This window comes from Carassius gibelio, chromosome B9 (genome assembly GCF_023724105.1).
Source record: "Carassius gibelio isolate Cgi1373 ecotype wild population from Czech Republic chromosome B9, carGib1.2-hapl.c, whole genome shotgun sequence".
NCBI lineage: Eukaryota > Metazoa > Chordata > Actinopteri > Cypriniformes > Cyprinidae > Carassius > Carassius gibelio.
The window spans coordinates 10441813-10458308 of NC_068404.1; the positions used below are offsets into that span (position 1 = coordinate 10441813).

A 16496-nucleotide genomic window follows, 5' to 3' on the forward strand; every position below is an offset into this window, starting at 1 on the left:
TTAAAACGATACAACACAAGATTCCTATCTGTGTTTTTGGCAGTGGAGCGTTTGTTTTTATTGATAATCCCTTAATTTTGCAATGTTATATGTTGTATACGGCCTCTATTGAGTTTCCCAGAAACGCACACATGCCACAGTCTTCCACCCTTGTTTGTAATGCAATCGTTCGGCAACAGAAAGTCAAACAGACGTCTGGGGAGGAAGTACAGTCACTGTCTCGCTTGATGGAGTGAGTTACAGTCACAGGATATTTTCTCTTGATTGAATTCCTCCTGCAAGAATGGACCGAGATAAAGACAGCACTGCGTCACATGGGTAAGCTCTCCTGGGAACAGTTTTTCTTCAGAAAGCTGTTTTACTTGTTTATTGGCTCTGTGAATAGCACAGCCTGCATAAATGGTTGATTAAATTACATTTATGCATTTAGCAGACACATTTATCCAAAGCGACTTACAGTGCATTCAGGCTATCAATTTTTACATATCATGTGTTTCCGGGGAATTGAACCCACAACCTTGCACTTGATAACGCAGTGCTCTACTGATTGAGCTACAGGAAAACTGGTTGATATCTTATAAATAGTCAATAGTCATTTTATCTAAATAGAAAAGCCCAACGCGCTCAATATTAACATTGCTAACACTGGGTTTTTGGAGTTTCATACAGTACATAAACTTCTCTAGTCCTGATTTTTATCTACTAGGGCTCCTCAATACAAGATAATTATGTGAAAAAGACAAAAACTAGGGGGGATGTAATGTAAATATACTGAGAGGAGTTTTTATTTATAATGGTCTGATATTCCAATGTGTTTCTGCAGCAAAAAGTTTGGACTAAAAGTGAAGAAGAAACACAGGAAAGGACACAAGGGTGTTGTAATCGCAAACAAAAATGCTCTAGGTAAGACCATGACTGCAAACACTAGGCCTGTGTTACATAAGATGTAAAGAATTTAATGAGGATTAACTGCATGGCTTTGTTGACGCCATAAATCCAGACATATGGCAGCTGATCCTTACAAAGGTTTAAAATGCCTGTAAACCAATTTTGGCTGAGCTGGTTTAATCTTTACGTTTTAGAGGCGGAGCCTGAAGCGAATCCTGATCATGCAGATGTGGTGGACGTACCCCAGCCTGGACCCTCTGACGCGTCCACCTCTGCATCCCTTTCCTTCAGACAGCCTGCTAATACTAAGAGGCACTTCTTTTTGTTTCTCTCTCCAAACTTTACACAGTGCAATGTATTATTTCTTTTAGATCATGTTCATGTTTTGACTTTTTCTGACTTGAAAGGTGTAAACCTGTGGCCAAGATCTTGGAAGGCGAAAGCAAACCACAACATTTTCAGGTAGGGTTCAATCAGTTTGGAGTGAAAGTGGCAGTTATTTCTTGTTTAGGGATGATAAAGCTGATATTATTTAAAAAACCTGTTCCTCTTAAGATCTCCATCAATATAACCGAGGCTAGGCAGCTGATCGGGGACAATATAGACCCTAGTGTCGTGATTGAAATTGGAGATGAGAAAAAGCAGACGTCTGTGAAAGAAGGAACCAACGCTCCCTTTTACAATGAGGTGATCGTGCTGTCCTGGATGGACACTTTCTGATAATGGCTTTAATGGCAAAAATTTAATAACGGTGTTCTTCTCATCCCGACAGTATTTTGTGTTCGACTTCTTTTGCAATCAAGACATCTTTTTTGACAAAGTCATCAAACTATCCGTAAGTAGGCTAAACAAAATGCTTTTCTTGCTGTAACCTGCAATGCTTACTTTTGTGCACTTCTCTCCAAGGTCATGCACTCGAAGATCATGAAGAGCTACTGTGTGGGAACCTTCAAGATTGATGTTGGGACAGTTTACTCCCAGCCTGGTAAACACTTGCTTTGCAGTTGGTCACATCTTTTCTTTAACTATAGAGATAAAAGTTCAGAATCTGCTCTGAGATTTGGATTATTGGTTTTTCTGCTCGTAAAACAACACTTAATCTTGTCTTGCTGTGCCAGGCCATCAGTTCATCAATAAGTGGGCCACGCTCACAGACCCCGCTGACATCCGCACAGGGGTGAAAGGTCACCTGAAGTGTGATATCAGCGTGTCAGGAAAGGGTGATGTTGCAGCACCGTCCCAGAAGTTCAGTGATGCCGAAGAACAGATAGAAAAGTAAGAACTCAATATGTTTTATGGCATATAAAAGATCTTTTCTGATCTCTTACTTTTTTTAGATTGTTATTCTGGACAGCTATGGTATCTAAGAAATCATTTATAGTTTAGTATACGCTTTGTTGCTTTAGTATTCAGACAATTAAGGTTAATACACTGATTTTCCTTTTTGGTAAACTGCCACTACTTCTCCTTTGTGTCTCGTAAGAATGATACTGAAAACCTTTGTCCTCCTCCAGACACCTCCTGCTTCCCGAGGGCTTAAACCCTGAACGGCCGTGGGCCCGGTTTTACGTGATAGTGTACCGCGCAGAAGGACTTCCCAGAATAAACTCCAGTATCATGGCCAACGTGACCAAAGCTTTTGTTGGAGACACGACAGCGCTCATAGATCCTTATGTAGAGGTGTCCTTCTTCGGTCAAGTCGTAAGCTCACAATTCAGTGCTTATTACAAAACAAACACACTTCAAGGGATAGTTAACCATAAAATGAAAACATCCTGTCATTGTTACTTAGCCTCAATGAATGTTATTATAGTATTAGTTATATACTAATATAGTATTTACATTTGTATTTTCATTTTAATTAATACCTACATGCTGCTTTTTGGCAGTTTGTTTGTTTGTAGCATGTTATTTTAGTGTCTGGTCAGTATTAGGGTATACTGGTTAGTTACTGTGGTTGTATAGCAATGTATTCAGATCATCAAACTAATTTTAATATTACACTAAGATAACCCGATTAGATACAAAATGCAGTTTTTAAAATAATGATTTCATTTATTAAGGGAAAAGCTGTCCAAACCTGCCTGACACTACGTGAAAAATAATAGCCCCCTAAAATCTAATAACTGGTTGTGCCACTCTTTGCTGCTACAACTGCAGTCAAGCATTTGTGATAACTGGCATTGAGTCTTTCACATCGCTGTGGAGGAATTTTAGCCCACTCTTGCAGAATTGTGTAATTCTGCCACATTGGAGGGTTTTCGAGCATGAATGGACTGTTTAAGGTCATGAAATCATGATCTCAATCAGATTGAAGTCTGGACTTTGACTTGGCCACTCCAAAACCTTAATTTAGTTTTTCTTGAGCCATTCAGAGGTGGACTTGCTTGTGTGTTTGCGATCATTGTCCTGCTGCATAACCCAAGTGCGCTTGAGCTTGAGGTCACAAACTGACGGCCAGATATTCTCCTTCAGGATTTTCTGCTAAAGTGCAGTATTCATGGTTCATCAATAATGGCAAGTCGTCCAGGTCCTGAAGCTGCAAAGCATCCCCAGACCATCACATTACCACCACCACGTTTGACTGTTGGCATGATGTTCTTTATGGAATCCTGTGTTGGTTTTATGCCAGATACACTCCTTCCAAAAAGCTCAACTTTTATCTCATCAGTGCACAGAATATTTGCCCAAAGGTCTTGGAGATAATCAAGATATTTTTTGGCAAATGTGAAATGGGCCTTTGTGTCTTTTTTGGTCAGCAGTGGCTTTGCCTTGGAACTCTTCCATGGATGCCGTTTTGCCCATTCTCTTTCTTATGGATGAATCATGAACACTGACCTTAGTTGAGGCAAGTGAGGCCTGCAGTTCTTTGGAAGTTGTTCTGGGTTCTTTTATGACTTCCTGGATGAGTTGTCGCTGCGCTCTAGGTGTAATTTTTTTGGTAGGCCAGCCACTCCCAACAAATCCTTCCTATTTTGTATTTAATTGCATTATAAAAATTAAATTAAATTGAATTAATGCATGTAGCAGACGCTTTTATCCAAAGCGACTTACAGTGCATTCAGGATATCAATTTTTACCTATCATGTGTTCCCAGGGAATCGAACCCACAACCTTGCGCTTGATAAAGCAATGCTCTACCACTTGAGCTACAGGAACACTATAATATGTATTATTATTATTATTATTATTTATTTAATTTTTTTGTGATCAACCTTTTATTTTAATATTATATTAACTTTTTTTTTTTACGATTTGAATATTTTAGGTGTGACATATGCAAAAAAAAAAAAAAAAAATCAAAAACAGAAATGGAGCAAAAACGATGTCACAGCACTGTATATGTGTATTTTTTTCTGCTTGAAAGGGCAGGACGTCTACTCAGAAGAGCACAGCAGACCCAGTGTGGAACGAGCAGGTGGTGTTTAAGGAGATGTTTCCTCCACTGTGTCAAAGACTGAAGATTCGGGTTCTGGATGAGGGAAGCATGAATGATGTGGCCATTGGGACTCATTACGTTGATCTACACACCATCTCAAATGACACCGATGGAGACAATGGTTTACCATTTCATTACATTGTTCAAAAAAGATGATGTTTTGAATTATAGTTGGCCACAAAAAGTATTTGGACACCATAGAAATGTCTGAAAATGATTCTAATACAAACAAATATCAAACCAAGTACCATCTTCAAAAAAATACTGGTAGTTATTTAGCATGCTATAATTTAATATTTCATTGCTCTTCTCAAGGTTTCCTGCCCACGTTCGGACCGGCATGGATCAACCTCTATGGTTCACTTCGTAATTCCACGTTGGTGGACGACAGCCAGGAGCTGAACGAGGGCGTTGGAGAAGGGGTGTCCTACAGAGGCAGGGTTTACATAGAACTGAGTGTGGAGATCCTGTCTGGAGGTGCTCCTGACTCCAAATCCCTGCTCTCAAAAATCAGTCTGAAAGATGCCAAGGGAGGAAAAGCAGGGGCGAAAGATCCCAAACCTGGGACTGGAGAGGAAGACAAGTCCAAGACCATAGGGCCTGAGGTGATGCCAGTGGAGCCTCCACAGAAGGTAAAGGTTCTGCACCAGTCTTTCTTCTTTTTACACCCCCCCCCCTCCCTTTTTTTTGTTCTTTCCATTACACTAACATTTCCATTATATTGTAAAGCCTCCCAAGTCACTGTTTAACTGGAATTTAGATAAACGATGAAGACATGGAAACGTTCGTGCTCTTTGGCTGTGTGTTTGAGGCCTCCATGATTGACAGAAGAATCGGTGATAGGCCTGTCAGCCTCGAGTTCACCATCGGTAAACATAACAGTTTTTACATTTACCACACTTACCACACATAGGAACAAAATAGGGTCTGAAGCCCTTTTCTAGTCATGGTGGAGTTCATGCACATAGTCAGCCTTTGTGAGGATAAAATATATATATTAAATATTTCATTTTGAGCCTATTTTTGTGAAGTTTGACATTTTTTCAAGTGTTGTACATGTCTAATATTCAGCATTTATTCTAGATGTTAACTTAATATAAAAAATATAGAATGGATCAAAAAAAGCGAGGCATATTTATCCAGCTTTAGTTTGAGACCAAGTAAAGGTTTAATCACTCATAAATAAAAGAAAATCGTTTTTTTTTATTGTTCATGGCCATTTTTTTCCATAAAATATATTTAGTAACAGGGCTGAACAGTTTTTTGAGTTAAATGAATACATTCAGCACTCTTTTTGATTGTCACAATTGTTAGAAATATTCAGTTCTTTGTAATAGAAAAATACTGTGGTAACGATTTGTGGGGCACAGATATTTTTTGTAGTTAAAATGACTTAAAAGACTTGTCTTTGAACAGATAATGTCAATATTATAAAAATGACAAGAGTAAGATTATACAAATAATATGACCCCTTTCAAATGTGTGCTTGTACTGTATATTCAGGTAACTTTGGGAACTTAATTGATGGTACTGCACCACCTCCTTCAAAGAAAAAGTTTGAAGATGTGTCAGTGACCACTCCTCTGTTGGACACGGCAGCAACAATGCCGTGCAAATCTACTACAACACCAGAAAGACCTCTTTTTGGAGATGCACAGAGGTGCTTACAACACAAACAACACAAGTTTATACCTTCATTCAATAATGGAAAACACCTTAGTCATGACTGGACCCATAATCTTGTTTGTGCAGGCATTACATGCACTTGCCCATTGGGACGCAGAAGCCCTGTGTGTATATTTATAGCAGCTGGGAGGATCGAGCGTACCGACTCCATCACGCCAACATGCTGGACACAATCGCCCTGATGTTTGTATGTGATGTGAACACTCAACCCATAGTGTTTTATTACATTACCATTACCATGAAGCTAGCAGTTCATGTGATTCTTTTCATTTAATGTTTATCAGGAGGAGGGAGTCACTAAGGTGGCAGAATTGGATAAAATGTTGTCTCCAGAAGCCGGGACTGTCATGCATCATGTTCTTCAGGAATTTAGAAGAGATGCCAGGTAAGTCTAATGATCATAGAGGGTTAACGGAGATATTCAGTGATACCAGAACAAATGCTTTTTACTGTTAATACCGTCATAACATCCATTTCTTTTAAATGTTAGTAAAGTTCATGTAGCTTACAATGTGACAGGATGAAACACATTTCTGAGCACCCAGTAGGTGTCACTGTTGTGTCAGTTTTCACCTTTGTGTCACATTTCTGCATTCTAAAAGATAGTGTTTTTATAAGTAACGCCCAAAATTTCACGAGATTAAAGAACATTTAGTATTCATGAACTGTATACAAGGCCTATTTGCCCCAAAACTAAAATTTTGTCATAATTTACTCCCCTTTGTTGTTTCAACTTTCTTTTATCCGTGGACCTTTTATTTTTTCTAGTGCATACAATGAAAGCCTTTAGGATCCAGTGTTGTTTCGGACTCCATTGACTTTCATTGTATGGCATTTTAATTTGTGGGTGACCCATCCCTTTAATGTGCCATGTTTAATGAAATATCTAAAACTGTGTCCTAATTATGTTTCTGCTGGATGTAATGGTATGTTTACCGCAGCGAGTTTATTGCTTTTGCTGAAAAGAAGGTGAAGGGAAGCAACTTGACCTTACTGGACAAGAAGAGGCTCACTCTGTGCAAACAGGAGCTGGTGGGTCTCTTCTACGCAAAACTTCAGACTAGCCCTCTGTCCTTTACTGTTCTTGTATGAATGTGAATTATTGCTCATTGCTGCTTTTCCTCCACTGTCTAGTCCAACTCATTCTTTTCACAATTGAAATATAAGATTAGTTAAGAAATGATTTTGTAGGTTCAATTTAAAGGATCATGAGATGATAAATTCTGTGAAATTTAACTTTTTTAAACTTGTGGTGTTTGTGTATCAGTCTTTGGTTTTCTTTGCTGCTCTTCAGGAGAGTATGACAGAAGTCGCAGGAGGACTCCTTGAGCCCAAGAGGAGATCTTTGACTGTAAAAGAGATGCTCCTGGAAGTCCAGAAAATTAAAAAGAAATTGAGATTCCTCGTGGAAGAGGTTGTTATTTAGTGTCATTGTTACATGCACATCCTTGAACTCTTACACATACAATGTAAGTCTCCATCATTACTAATATTTCTCTTCATCTCATGCCTTTCTCAGCCTCAGCACACTTTACCGGATGTGTTTGTGTGTCTGGTCAGTCATAACAAGCGCCAGGCGTATGCCAGGATCCCTGCTCGTCATCTGCTCTTCTCACAAAGCCCGGAGCAGAGAGGCCGAGACTGTGGGAAGATCAAGACCCTGTTCCTCAAGGTCTGAACTCTGTCATCAAATAGAAAACTGACAAATGCTGGCACTTCTCCTGTAACTTTGAAAAGGAAATGTGTCTTTCAGCCTCCAGGGAAGCGTGGACCAGGGTGGACAGTCCAGGCTAAACTTGATGTGTATTTATGGCTGGGAACTAGCAGAGATTCAGCACACATGTTGGACAATCTCCCATCAGGCTTCGAACTGGAAGGCATCTCATCTGAGCACAGGACTGGCCCTCCTCCTGATTATTTACTTTACACAGGCAAGACTGCTCAGTGCTGTTGTTATTTTTCATCCGTATCCATTCTTTTAATCTGTAAGACACTGATTTGCATGTGTGACCCTGTTTATTGTTGCCCTGCAGAGCAGCACTTGTTCCAGCTGAGGGCTCATATGTACCAGGCTCGTGGTCTCATTGCAGCAGACAACACTGGCCTCTCAGACCCCTTTGCCTGGGTGTCTTTTCTGTCCAGTAGCCAAAGCACTGGTGTAAGCATGAGTTTCTGTGATGATATTCTGGACAAAAATCCCATAGATGATGCTGCACTAGTGTATCCTTTATTAGAATATTCTTTACTAGTTAAGTTTAAATTAAACTTAATTTTAAACAAGTACAGATCTAGATATGCAAATACTTCAGCAATATGTCTAAATATATACTGTATGTGTAATATAATAGTAGTTGAAATTAAAAAGTGCTGGAGTTTTATGTATAGGAAGTTTAATTGGTGAATCAGTTGTCAAAATATATTTTAGAAAATGTATAGAGAAGACAGACATACTTGGGTTTGGATAATTAGCCACAAAGGATATAATCACCACAAAGCAAATAACCTTATTATGTGAAAAGGTAATTGATATTTGTTCATACTGTAATTATTTTTTTTTTAGATCATAAAGCAAACATTGACTCCCACATGGAACCAGCTGATCATGATAAATAATGTGTGTCTGTGTGGAGGGCTTTATGAAATAGTCCAGGAGCCACCGCTTGTTGTGATTGAAGTGTATGATGATGATGCAGTGGTGAGGAAAATACATTCACTTATACAGTGTACAGACGAGTGTGGATTGTCCTGTAATTTAATGAACCATTAAATGCAGCTGAAAAACTCAAGTTTTATTGTTTCTCTTCATCTTTGCCATCTTTGCCTTTGTCTTACATTTTTTGAGCTGAAGTGATGGTTTGCTTTTTCCAGGGTACAGAGTACCTGGGGTCGACCGTGGCTGTTCCTGTAGTCAGACTGTCAGAGGAGCGATACTCCCCTCCCCAGCTGCAGTACAGCCCTCTGTTCTGTGGCGGTCTGTCAGGAGGAGACATACTGGGAGCGTTTGAACTCATTCAGGTCCAGTCTTACAAACACAACAGCACATGACATTCAATCACTTTGAATCCGCTATTTATTAACATTACTTTTACATCTAATACTACTGCTATAAATGATAATGAGTTATTTGTCTGTTTTAATAACATTTATACTATAATTTAGAAAGTAATATCCTGTCTGTTGTTTGTCTTGTCCCATGTTCCTGTAGATCTCAAAGTCAGGAGAACACACACTTCCTGAATTAGATGAGCCGGATGGAGGGGTTATCCCAGTACCCTCATACATTCGACCTGTGCTCTGCAAGTACAGAATTGAGGTGAACAATCTGTGATTTATGGTCTGTATGTTAAATACAAAAAATGGGTAACTGTTTCTTTACCATTCTGCAAACAAGGTGCATTGCATTGCTCTCTAGTTTCACTGACCGTTGTAAAAATCAAACGTAGCGTAAGTTCTGGCAGGTGACGTTAGTCAAGCTCATATCAGATGATCCATGTCTATTTAAAGGGATGCGACACCTTTCACAGCACTCATATATAAGGTCCTTCAGTATTATCACCAGCTTTCACATGGCTCAATAGCTTATTATCCTCCTCTCATCAGTCACGATTCAGCCTACTGATTCTCCTTTGAATCACACTAATTTCTAAAATGCTACATTAAATTATTGAACCTTAATGATATCTGCAACACATTTAAGTTGGTTCTGTTATGTTTATTCATCCATGCTAGGCTAGGAGCTCTTCCCCAGAACAGAGCCATACCACCGATCCACACTATAGGAATAATGTTCAGTCATCTTTGATGATAGTGGTCCTGACAGAAATCATTACATAGAGTGAGACAGATTTTAAGATTTGTGTATTTGCAGCCATTTCATTTCAAACATTGACAGTAAAGACCAGTGTTTTCTTTTAGATTCATTGTCGTTGGTCATTTGAATCCCAAGGACATCATTATTGAATCATTTATAAACCATTGATTTCATAAGTTCTTAAATTTAAAAAAAGTTTAAAAGATCAGCATTTATTCAAAAAAGAAATAATATGCAGTACACTGTTATGATATACACTACTAAAATGTTTGGGGTCAGTAAATTTTTTTATTTTTATTTTTTTAATTAATAATTATATTAAGCAAGGATGTGTTAAATGGTTAAAAAGTGATAGTAAAGGCTTGTATTGTTAGAAAAGATTTCTATTTTGAATAAATGCTTTTTCACTTTTTATTCATAAAAAAAAAAAAGTTCCAAAATAATATTAAGCAGCACAACAGATTAAACCAGAGTTCCTCAAATCTTGCCCTGGAGGGCCAATGCACTGCAGAATTTAGCTCTTTAGATTTTCTAATGATCCTGAAGACATTGATTAGCATGTTCAGGTGTGTTTGATTAGGGTTACAGCCAAGCTCTGCAGGAAAGTGGATCTCGTGGGCCAGATTTGAGGATCCCTGGTTTAAACCCTGATAATAATTCAGCATATTAGACTGATTTCTGAAGGATCAAGTGACACTGAAGACTGGAGTAATGACTGATGAATCACAGAAATACATTTTATTTAAATGTATATAAAAATAGAAAAGCAATATTACAAATTGCAGTAATGTTTTACAATATTAATGTTTTTTTCTGTATTTTTAAATACAGCCTTAATGTGCATGAGAGACTCCGTTAAAAACATTAAAATCTTAAAATTTTAAATTCTTAAAATTTAAATCCTCAACCCATCTCTTAAAGTCATCTCAGGAACCACACTTCAATGGCTTGAGTCTTACCTATCAGATACTGCAGGTGCTTTAAAGTATCTTGGAGAGGTGAGGTATCCAAGTCACAACATCTAACTACTGGGGTGCCTCAGGGCTCAGTTCTTGGACCACTTCTCTTCTCTATCTACATGGCATCATTAGGTTCTGTCATTCAGAAACATGGCTTTTCATACCACTGCTATGCTGATGACACTCAACTCTACCTCTCATTCCATCCTGATGATCCGACTGTAGCTATTCGCATCTCAGCTTGTCTAACAGACATTTCTTCCTGGATGATGGACCATCACCTTCAACTCAACCTTGCCAAGACAGATCTACTTGTGATTCCAGAAAACCCATCGTTTCATCACAATTTCACCATCAAGTTAGGCACATCAACCATAACTCCTTCAAAAACAGCTAGAAACCTTGGAGTTATGATTGATGATCAGCTGACTTTCCCAGACCACATTGCTAAAACTGTCGGATCCTGCAGATTTGCTTTATTCAACATCAAGAAGATCAAGCCCTTTCTTTCAGAACATGCTGCACAACTCCTTGTTCAAGCTCTTGTTCTGTCCAGGCTAGACTATTGCAATGCCCTCTTGGCAGGTCTTCCAGCCAATTCCAACAAACCTTTACAATTAATTCAGATGTTTGCCTACAAAACTACCACTGGCTCTGCACCCATTTATCTAAATTTGTTACTTCAGATTTATGTGCCCTCTAGAAGCTTGCGTTCTGCAAGTGAACTTCGCTTGATTGTGCCATCCCAAAGAAGCACAAAGTCACTTTTAGGGACTTTTAAATTAAATGTTCCCTCCTGGTGGAATGACCTGCCCAACTCAATCGGAGCAGCTGAGTCCTTCTTCAAGAATCAGCTTAAAACACATCTCTTCCATCTTTATTTGACTCTCTAACTTTAACACTCACTATTCTAATTATATACTTTAAAAAAATCTAACTACCTATCTAATCTTTTTGTATTATATTTTCTTTTCATTTATTATGCAATTGTGTGTGTGTGTGTGTGGGTGTGTGTGTGGGTGTGTAAAGACCTCTAACACTAGCTTGCTCTATTCTTTTTTTTTAATCTGTTTTCTTTTTATTTATTATATTATTTCACACCATGCTACGGATACTGTTAAACTAACTGAGACTTGTTATAGCACTTACATATCATTGCTCTTTTTGATTGCTTCCTCTGTCCTCATTTGTAAGTTGCTTTGGATAAAAGTGTCTGCTAAATGAATAAATGTAAATGAAAATGTAAAATCTTACTGATCTCAAACTTTTGAACAGCTATGTACATACATACAATACAGATTTAAATAATTCAGGTTCAGCTACATCATTGCATTCTAGAAACCCATTCAGGGCAATTCCTATAAATGGAACACACTTTTGAATATTGGCATTTTGATTTTGCTTTCCGCTAGATGTATTTACATCTTTCATGTGTCAACATGTGACATCTTGTTCTGAAACCTGTTACTCAGAGCTTTTTCGTTTAAACAATCAAAGATCTTTTCCCTAAAGTGTTTTGAATTCCCTCTCAAATGCCATTCATTATCTGATCAGTGTTACACATATAGACAAAGGATAATAGTAGTAGGAAATAGTTTTGTGTAAACCAGCTATAATCACTATAATCATGTGTTATTACATTTGTGCTCAAAAATGTGTAACGTGTAATGAAGTGTTAGTTATGTCTATTAAAGAATTGTAATATGGATCTACCATTATGACTCTTCGACTCTTTTTAATTATCTTTTTTCTCAGTGTACACTGTTAGTGTTCTGTCTATACTATGAATACAAGTATTGTTGAGTTTGTGTTTCTGTGCACTGCAGGTTTTGTTCTGGGGCCTCAGAGAACTGAAGAAGGTTCAGCTTTTATCTGTCGATCGGCCACAAGTTTTTATTAAGTGTGCAGGAGGCGGTGTCAACTCTTCGGTGATACAGAGTTACAAGAAAAACCCGAACTTCATGATACTTGTGGATGCCTTTGATGTGGTATGTCAACTGCTGCAATAACAGAGTGTACGGTGTCATGTATAGACGCTCTGTTCTTGTGATTCGCTGCATGTTCAGCTGATATCAGCATGTCTGTGGCCGCTGTTATCTCTCTATAGGAGCTGCCTGAAGACGAACACCTCCTCCCTCCTCTCACTATCACTGTGGTGGACTGGAGGGCCTTTGGGCGGAGCACACTTGTGGGTAGTCATATGATCAACAACCTTGCCTTATTCAAACACATCCCCTTGCCCATCCAACAGCCCCAACCAGAACCCAGAAATATAGCAGGTAACGCAGGTCGCAGTTACAATCCCAGTAACAAAATCTACTACACTGTCACACATTTTCAATGAAAACTCTATCTAAGCTATCTAAGCTATTCTTTTAGCATAAGCATTGCTGGGGAGTAGCTAGTTACATGTAACTAAATTATGTAATTTAATTACAAAATAAATGTCATTGTAACCAGTTACAGTTTCTGAGAAAAAATGTATTAAATTTAATTTAATTACATATGATTTTTTTTTCACACACACCCACATACATTTTTTTTAACTCCAGATGACAGGGATGCTTAATCTTGCATCAATCTAAAACTGAGTTCAAACCCTGTTTTTTTAATAAATCCCTAAACCTACTGAGCAATTAATAAAAATGATTGCCAGAATCTAATTAAAAGTATGGTTTGTTTTTGGCCTGTAGTGGCTCAGTTGTCTCTGCAGCAGAGTGTTGTGCCACCGCCCAAAGAAGAGATCGCCATTGAAATAGAGCAGGAGGAAATAATCACCCCTGCCCCTAAAACTGAGCCAGACTTCCAGGACAAGGTCTGTTTTTTTATTTTTGTATTTTGGATATTAAGTAAAAAAATTGAGAAAACATCATATTAACACCAGTATTACCAACTATGTATCTATACTGAACATTACATCAATGGAAAGCTATTTTAGTTATAGTTATAGTTATTTATTCAGCTTTCAGATTATGTATAAATCTCAATTTCGAAAAATGTACCCTTTATGATTGGTTTTGTGGTCCAAGGTCACATATTGTACACATAAGTAGTACCAATCGACTATGACTATTATACTCTTCATCAATGCCAGGTGTCAAAGAAGAGCAAACGAAGGTCTACGAAAAGGAAGAAACGCACCACAGCCGATGAGTCTGCTGATAATGTGATTGATTGGTGGTCGAAATACTATGCATCAATGGTGAAGATCCAAGTGGTAAGCTTCCAAACTAGTTTGTTAGCAGGAGTTTGTCTCATTTGTCTTGCGTTTTTGCCTAACTAGTTGTTTCGTACCACATCTTCTTTCTTAGGCAAAGCAAAAAGAAAACAATCCATTTCCACTGCTCTTTGAAAACAGTAAGTGATATCAAGTGATAACGTTTATTCCAGAATCAGTCTTGACCTCTAGATCATGTAGACAAACCATGCTCCAGCTTTAGTCAAACATGATCACATTATGATGTATTTCAGTAACTCCTCTGGAGAACATTATTTCCGAAGGATTGATCAGTCTGGGTAAGAATGACTAGGAGACTGTCCATTTTCTTTGCTGCGGTCAACAGGATTGCAGAATGTTTCGTTCACTTTGCAAACCCTGTGCATCTGAATGGAATTAAATTGCCTATATATTCATTTAAAATCTTTTATTATTTTTTATTTAAGTAAATGGCGCTTACACAAGAGATCATATGACATTTTGCAATCCCAGTGAACCCAGATCTGTTTTGTGCACATACACTACTTTTCAAAAGTTTAGGGTCTGTAAGATTTTTTGAAAGAAGTTTCTTATGCTCACCAAAGCTGCATTCATTTGATCACCAACACAGTTAAACTGTGATAATGTCAAATATTAATATAATTTGCATCAAAATGGTTACTTTTAATATAATTTAAAATGAGTTTCATAAAAAAGTTTCAGCAGTTTCCATTACTTCTTTGAAGTCACATAATCCTTTGAAATAATTTTAGTATGCATTTCAAAGTATGTTTATCAAAAGCATAGAGAAAAATATATTTATCAAATAAATTAAGCATTTGTTTCCTGATTGTAATTAAATGGTGACATTGAATAAAGAATATATTCCCAGGGTTTATTGATTAATCCTCATTATTATTTGCATGTCATTTGCTGGCTCTATAGAAAAGAGAGAGAAGAGCATTTAACATTATAAAAGTCTCTACTGTCAATATAATGTGTCTTTTCTAAATATAAGTGATAATTTCTTTCAAAAACAAATCTTACTGACCACAGATAATTGAGCATTTAGCAAATAACAGTTTACTCATTTACAGTGTATGAATGCATTAACTGTGTTGTGTCTGGTGAGGGTTAGCATGTCAAAAAAACTCAAATGTGGTTTCTTGTTAAGGGCAGTGTGTTGGGAAGTTGTCTGCTGGTTATTTTGTGTTGGCTGTGTAAGACACTGAAAACTGCTGGTGGAAGTGATGAAAGAATATTTATGTGATTCTTTAATCAAATGAATCTCTAATAATCAGTTTACCTTTAAAGTCATTTAGACTTTGTGCGAGTTATTTTGATATGCTGGCTTTTTGTTTTGTGGAATCTTTAGCTTCAAGCGTTAAGGACAAGAAAAAGGAAGTGAATTACAAGAGTGTGATAGAACAGCCCAGGATTTCAACACTACAGGTAAAATGTGTCATTACAATGGCTTGGTTTAGCTGCAAATGTTTTCTGTACATTAATTGAGGATTTATCCATGAAATGGATGTGCAGTCTCACTTGTCAATCACTCTTAGGTGTATGACAAAGAGCTGGAGGCGGAGTTTGGGCCTTTTGACGACTGGGTTAAAACCTTTGAACTCTATCGAGGAAAGGCTAATGAGGAAGAAGGTTCTGCTGATGACAGATTTGTTGGAAAGTTTAAGGTAAAGTGGTTTCGCATAAAGCACCATTACTTACATGGAGACTTTTTGAGACCCAGGTAACAGAGTTCATATATTACTGATGGTGCCTTCAGGGCAGGTTCTGTCTGTACAAGCTGCCTGAAACGGATGAGGAGAAGGAGGATGGATATTTGGATTCAGGGCAGTTTAAAATAAACCAGGGCATACCTCCAAACACTGCAGTGAGCGTCCTTATCCGTGTGTACATAGTTGCAGTAAGTGCCTTTCATATTTTTGATTCTGGAATATTGAAGCTAATTAAAGTACTTTATTGATTCATTTTTGAGCTGTTAAATTGATCAAAGGTGACAGATAAGATTCTTACAGGTTTATAATTTCAAACAAATGCTATTCTTTCCCGTGCTCAACTGGGATCACCACCACACGAAAACAGTCAAGTCACTCTATTGTGCTTTTTAGGCCTTCAACCTGCACCCTGCGGACCCAGATGGCAAGGCAGACCCTTACATAGTCCTGAAACTTGGGAAAACCGAGATCAAAGACAGAGAGAATTACATCCCGAAGCAGCTCAACCCAGTGTTTGGAAGGTGAACAAGCTCAATGATTGAGAAAATCACAACTCCATGTTTTTATTTTTTTGAGGTTCATTCTATCTTCATCTTCCTCTGCTGTTCAGATCCTTTGAATTTCAAGCCACTTTTCCCAAGGAATCCCTGCTAACTATTCTCATCTATGACTATGACATGGTTGGCGGTGATGATTTGATTGGAGAAACGCAGATTGATTTGGAGAACCGTTTTTACAGCAGGCATCGAGCTACCTGCGGCCTGCCTACTGAATATGCCAT

At 37.9% G+C, this 16496-nt stretch overlaps 1 protein-coding gene across 2 annotated transcripts in view; it reads left to right on the top strand.

Moving 5' to 3' along the window:
* The window catches only part of fer1l6 (fer-1 like family member 6), a 19443-nt gene continuing 2947 nt past the window's right edge, over positions 1 to 16496 (top strand). Inside the window, exons 1-34 of one of the 2 annotated variants that reach the window (XM_052566124.1) lie at positions 1 to 318; positions 824 to 903; positions 1083 to 1200; positions 1296 to 1350; positions 1444 to 1575; positions 1661 to 1723; positions 1795 to 1873; positions 2007 to 2163; positions 2403 to 2589; positions 4256 to 4448; positions 4643 to 4959; positions 5088 to 5196; positions 5831 to 5987; positions 6080 to 6200; positions 6298 to 6398; positions 6955 to 7045; positions 7308 to 7427; positions 7533 to 7685; positions 7767 to 7944; positions 8047 to 8171; positions 8574 to 8708; positions 8882 to 9028; positions 9219 to 9326; positions 12610 to 12771; positions 12891 to 13062; positions 13477 to 13598; positions 13878 to 14000; positions 14095 to 14140; positions 14255 to 14299; positions 15355 to 15431; positions 15542 to 15670; positions 15763 to 15903; positions 16109 to 16236; positions 16326 to 16496. In XM_052566124.1, the coding sequence (XP_052422084.1) occupies positions 284 to 318; positions 824 to 903; positions 1083 to 1200; positions 1296 to 1350; positions 1444 to 1575; positions 1661 to 1723; positions 1795 to 1873; positions 2007 to 2163; positions 2403 to 2589; positions 4256 to 4448; positions 4643 to 4959; positions 5088 to 5196; positions 5831 to 5987; positions 6080 to 6200; positions 6298 to 6398; positions 6955 to 7045; positions 7308 to 7427; positions 7533 to 7685; positions 7767 to 7944; positions 8047 to 8171; positions 8574 to 8708; positions 8882 to 9028; positions 9219 to 9326; positions 12610 to 12771; positions 12891 to 13062; positions 13477 to 13598; positions 13878 to 14000; positions 14095 to 14140; positions 14255 to 14299; positions 15355 to 15431; positions 15542 to 15670; positions 15763 to 15903; positions 16109 to 16236; positions 16326 to 16496 (4277 nt within the window). In that variant the 5' untranslated portion in view covers positions 1 to 283. The remainder of the gene's footprint in view (positions 319 to 823; positions 904 to 1082; positions 1201 to 1295; positions 1351 to 1443; positions 1576 to 1660; positions 1724 to 1794; positions 1874 to 2006; positions 2164 to 2402; positions 2590 to 4255; positions 4449 to 4642; positions 4960 to 5087; positions 5197 to 5830; positions 5988 to 6079; positions 6201 to 6297; positions 6399 to 6954; positions 7046 to 7307; positions 7428 to 7532; positions 7686 to 7766; positions 7945 to 8046; positions 8172 to 8573; positions 8709 to 8881; positions 9029 to 9218; positions 9327 to 12609; positions 12772 to 12890; positions 13063 to 13476; positions 13599 to 13877; positions 14001 to 14094; positions 14141 to 14254; positions 14300 to 15354; positions 15432 to 15541; positions 15671 to 15762; positions 15904 to 16108; positions 16237 to 16325) is intronic. The other variant, XM_052566125.1, reaches the window with a different exon arrangement.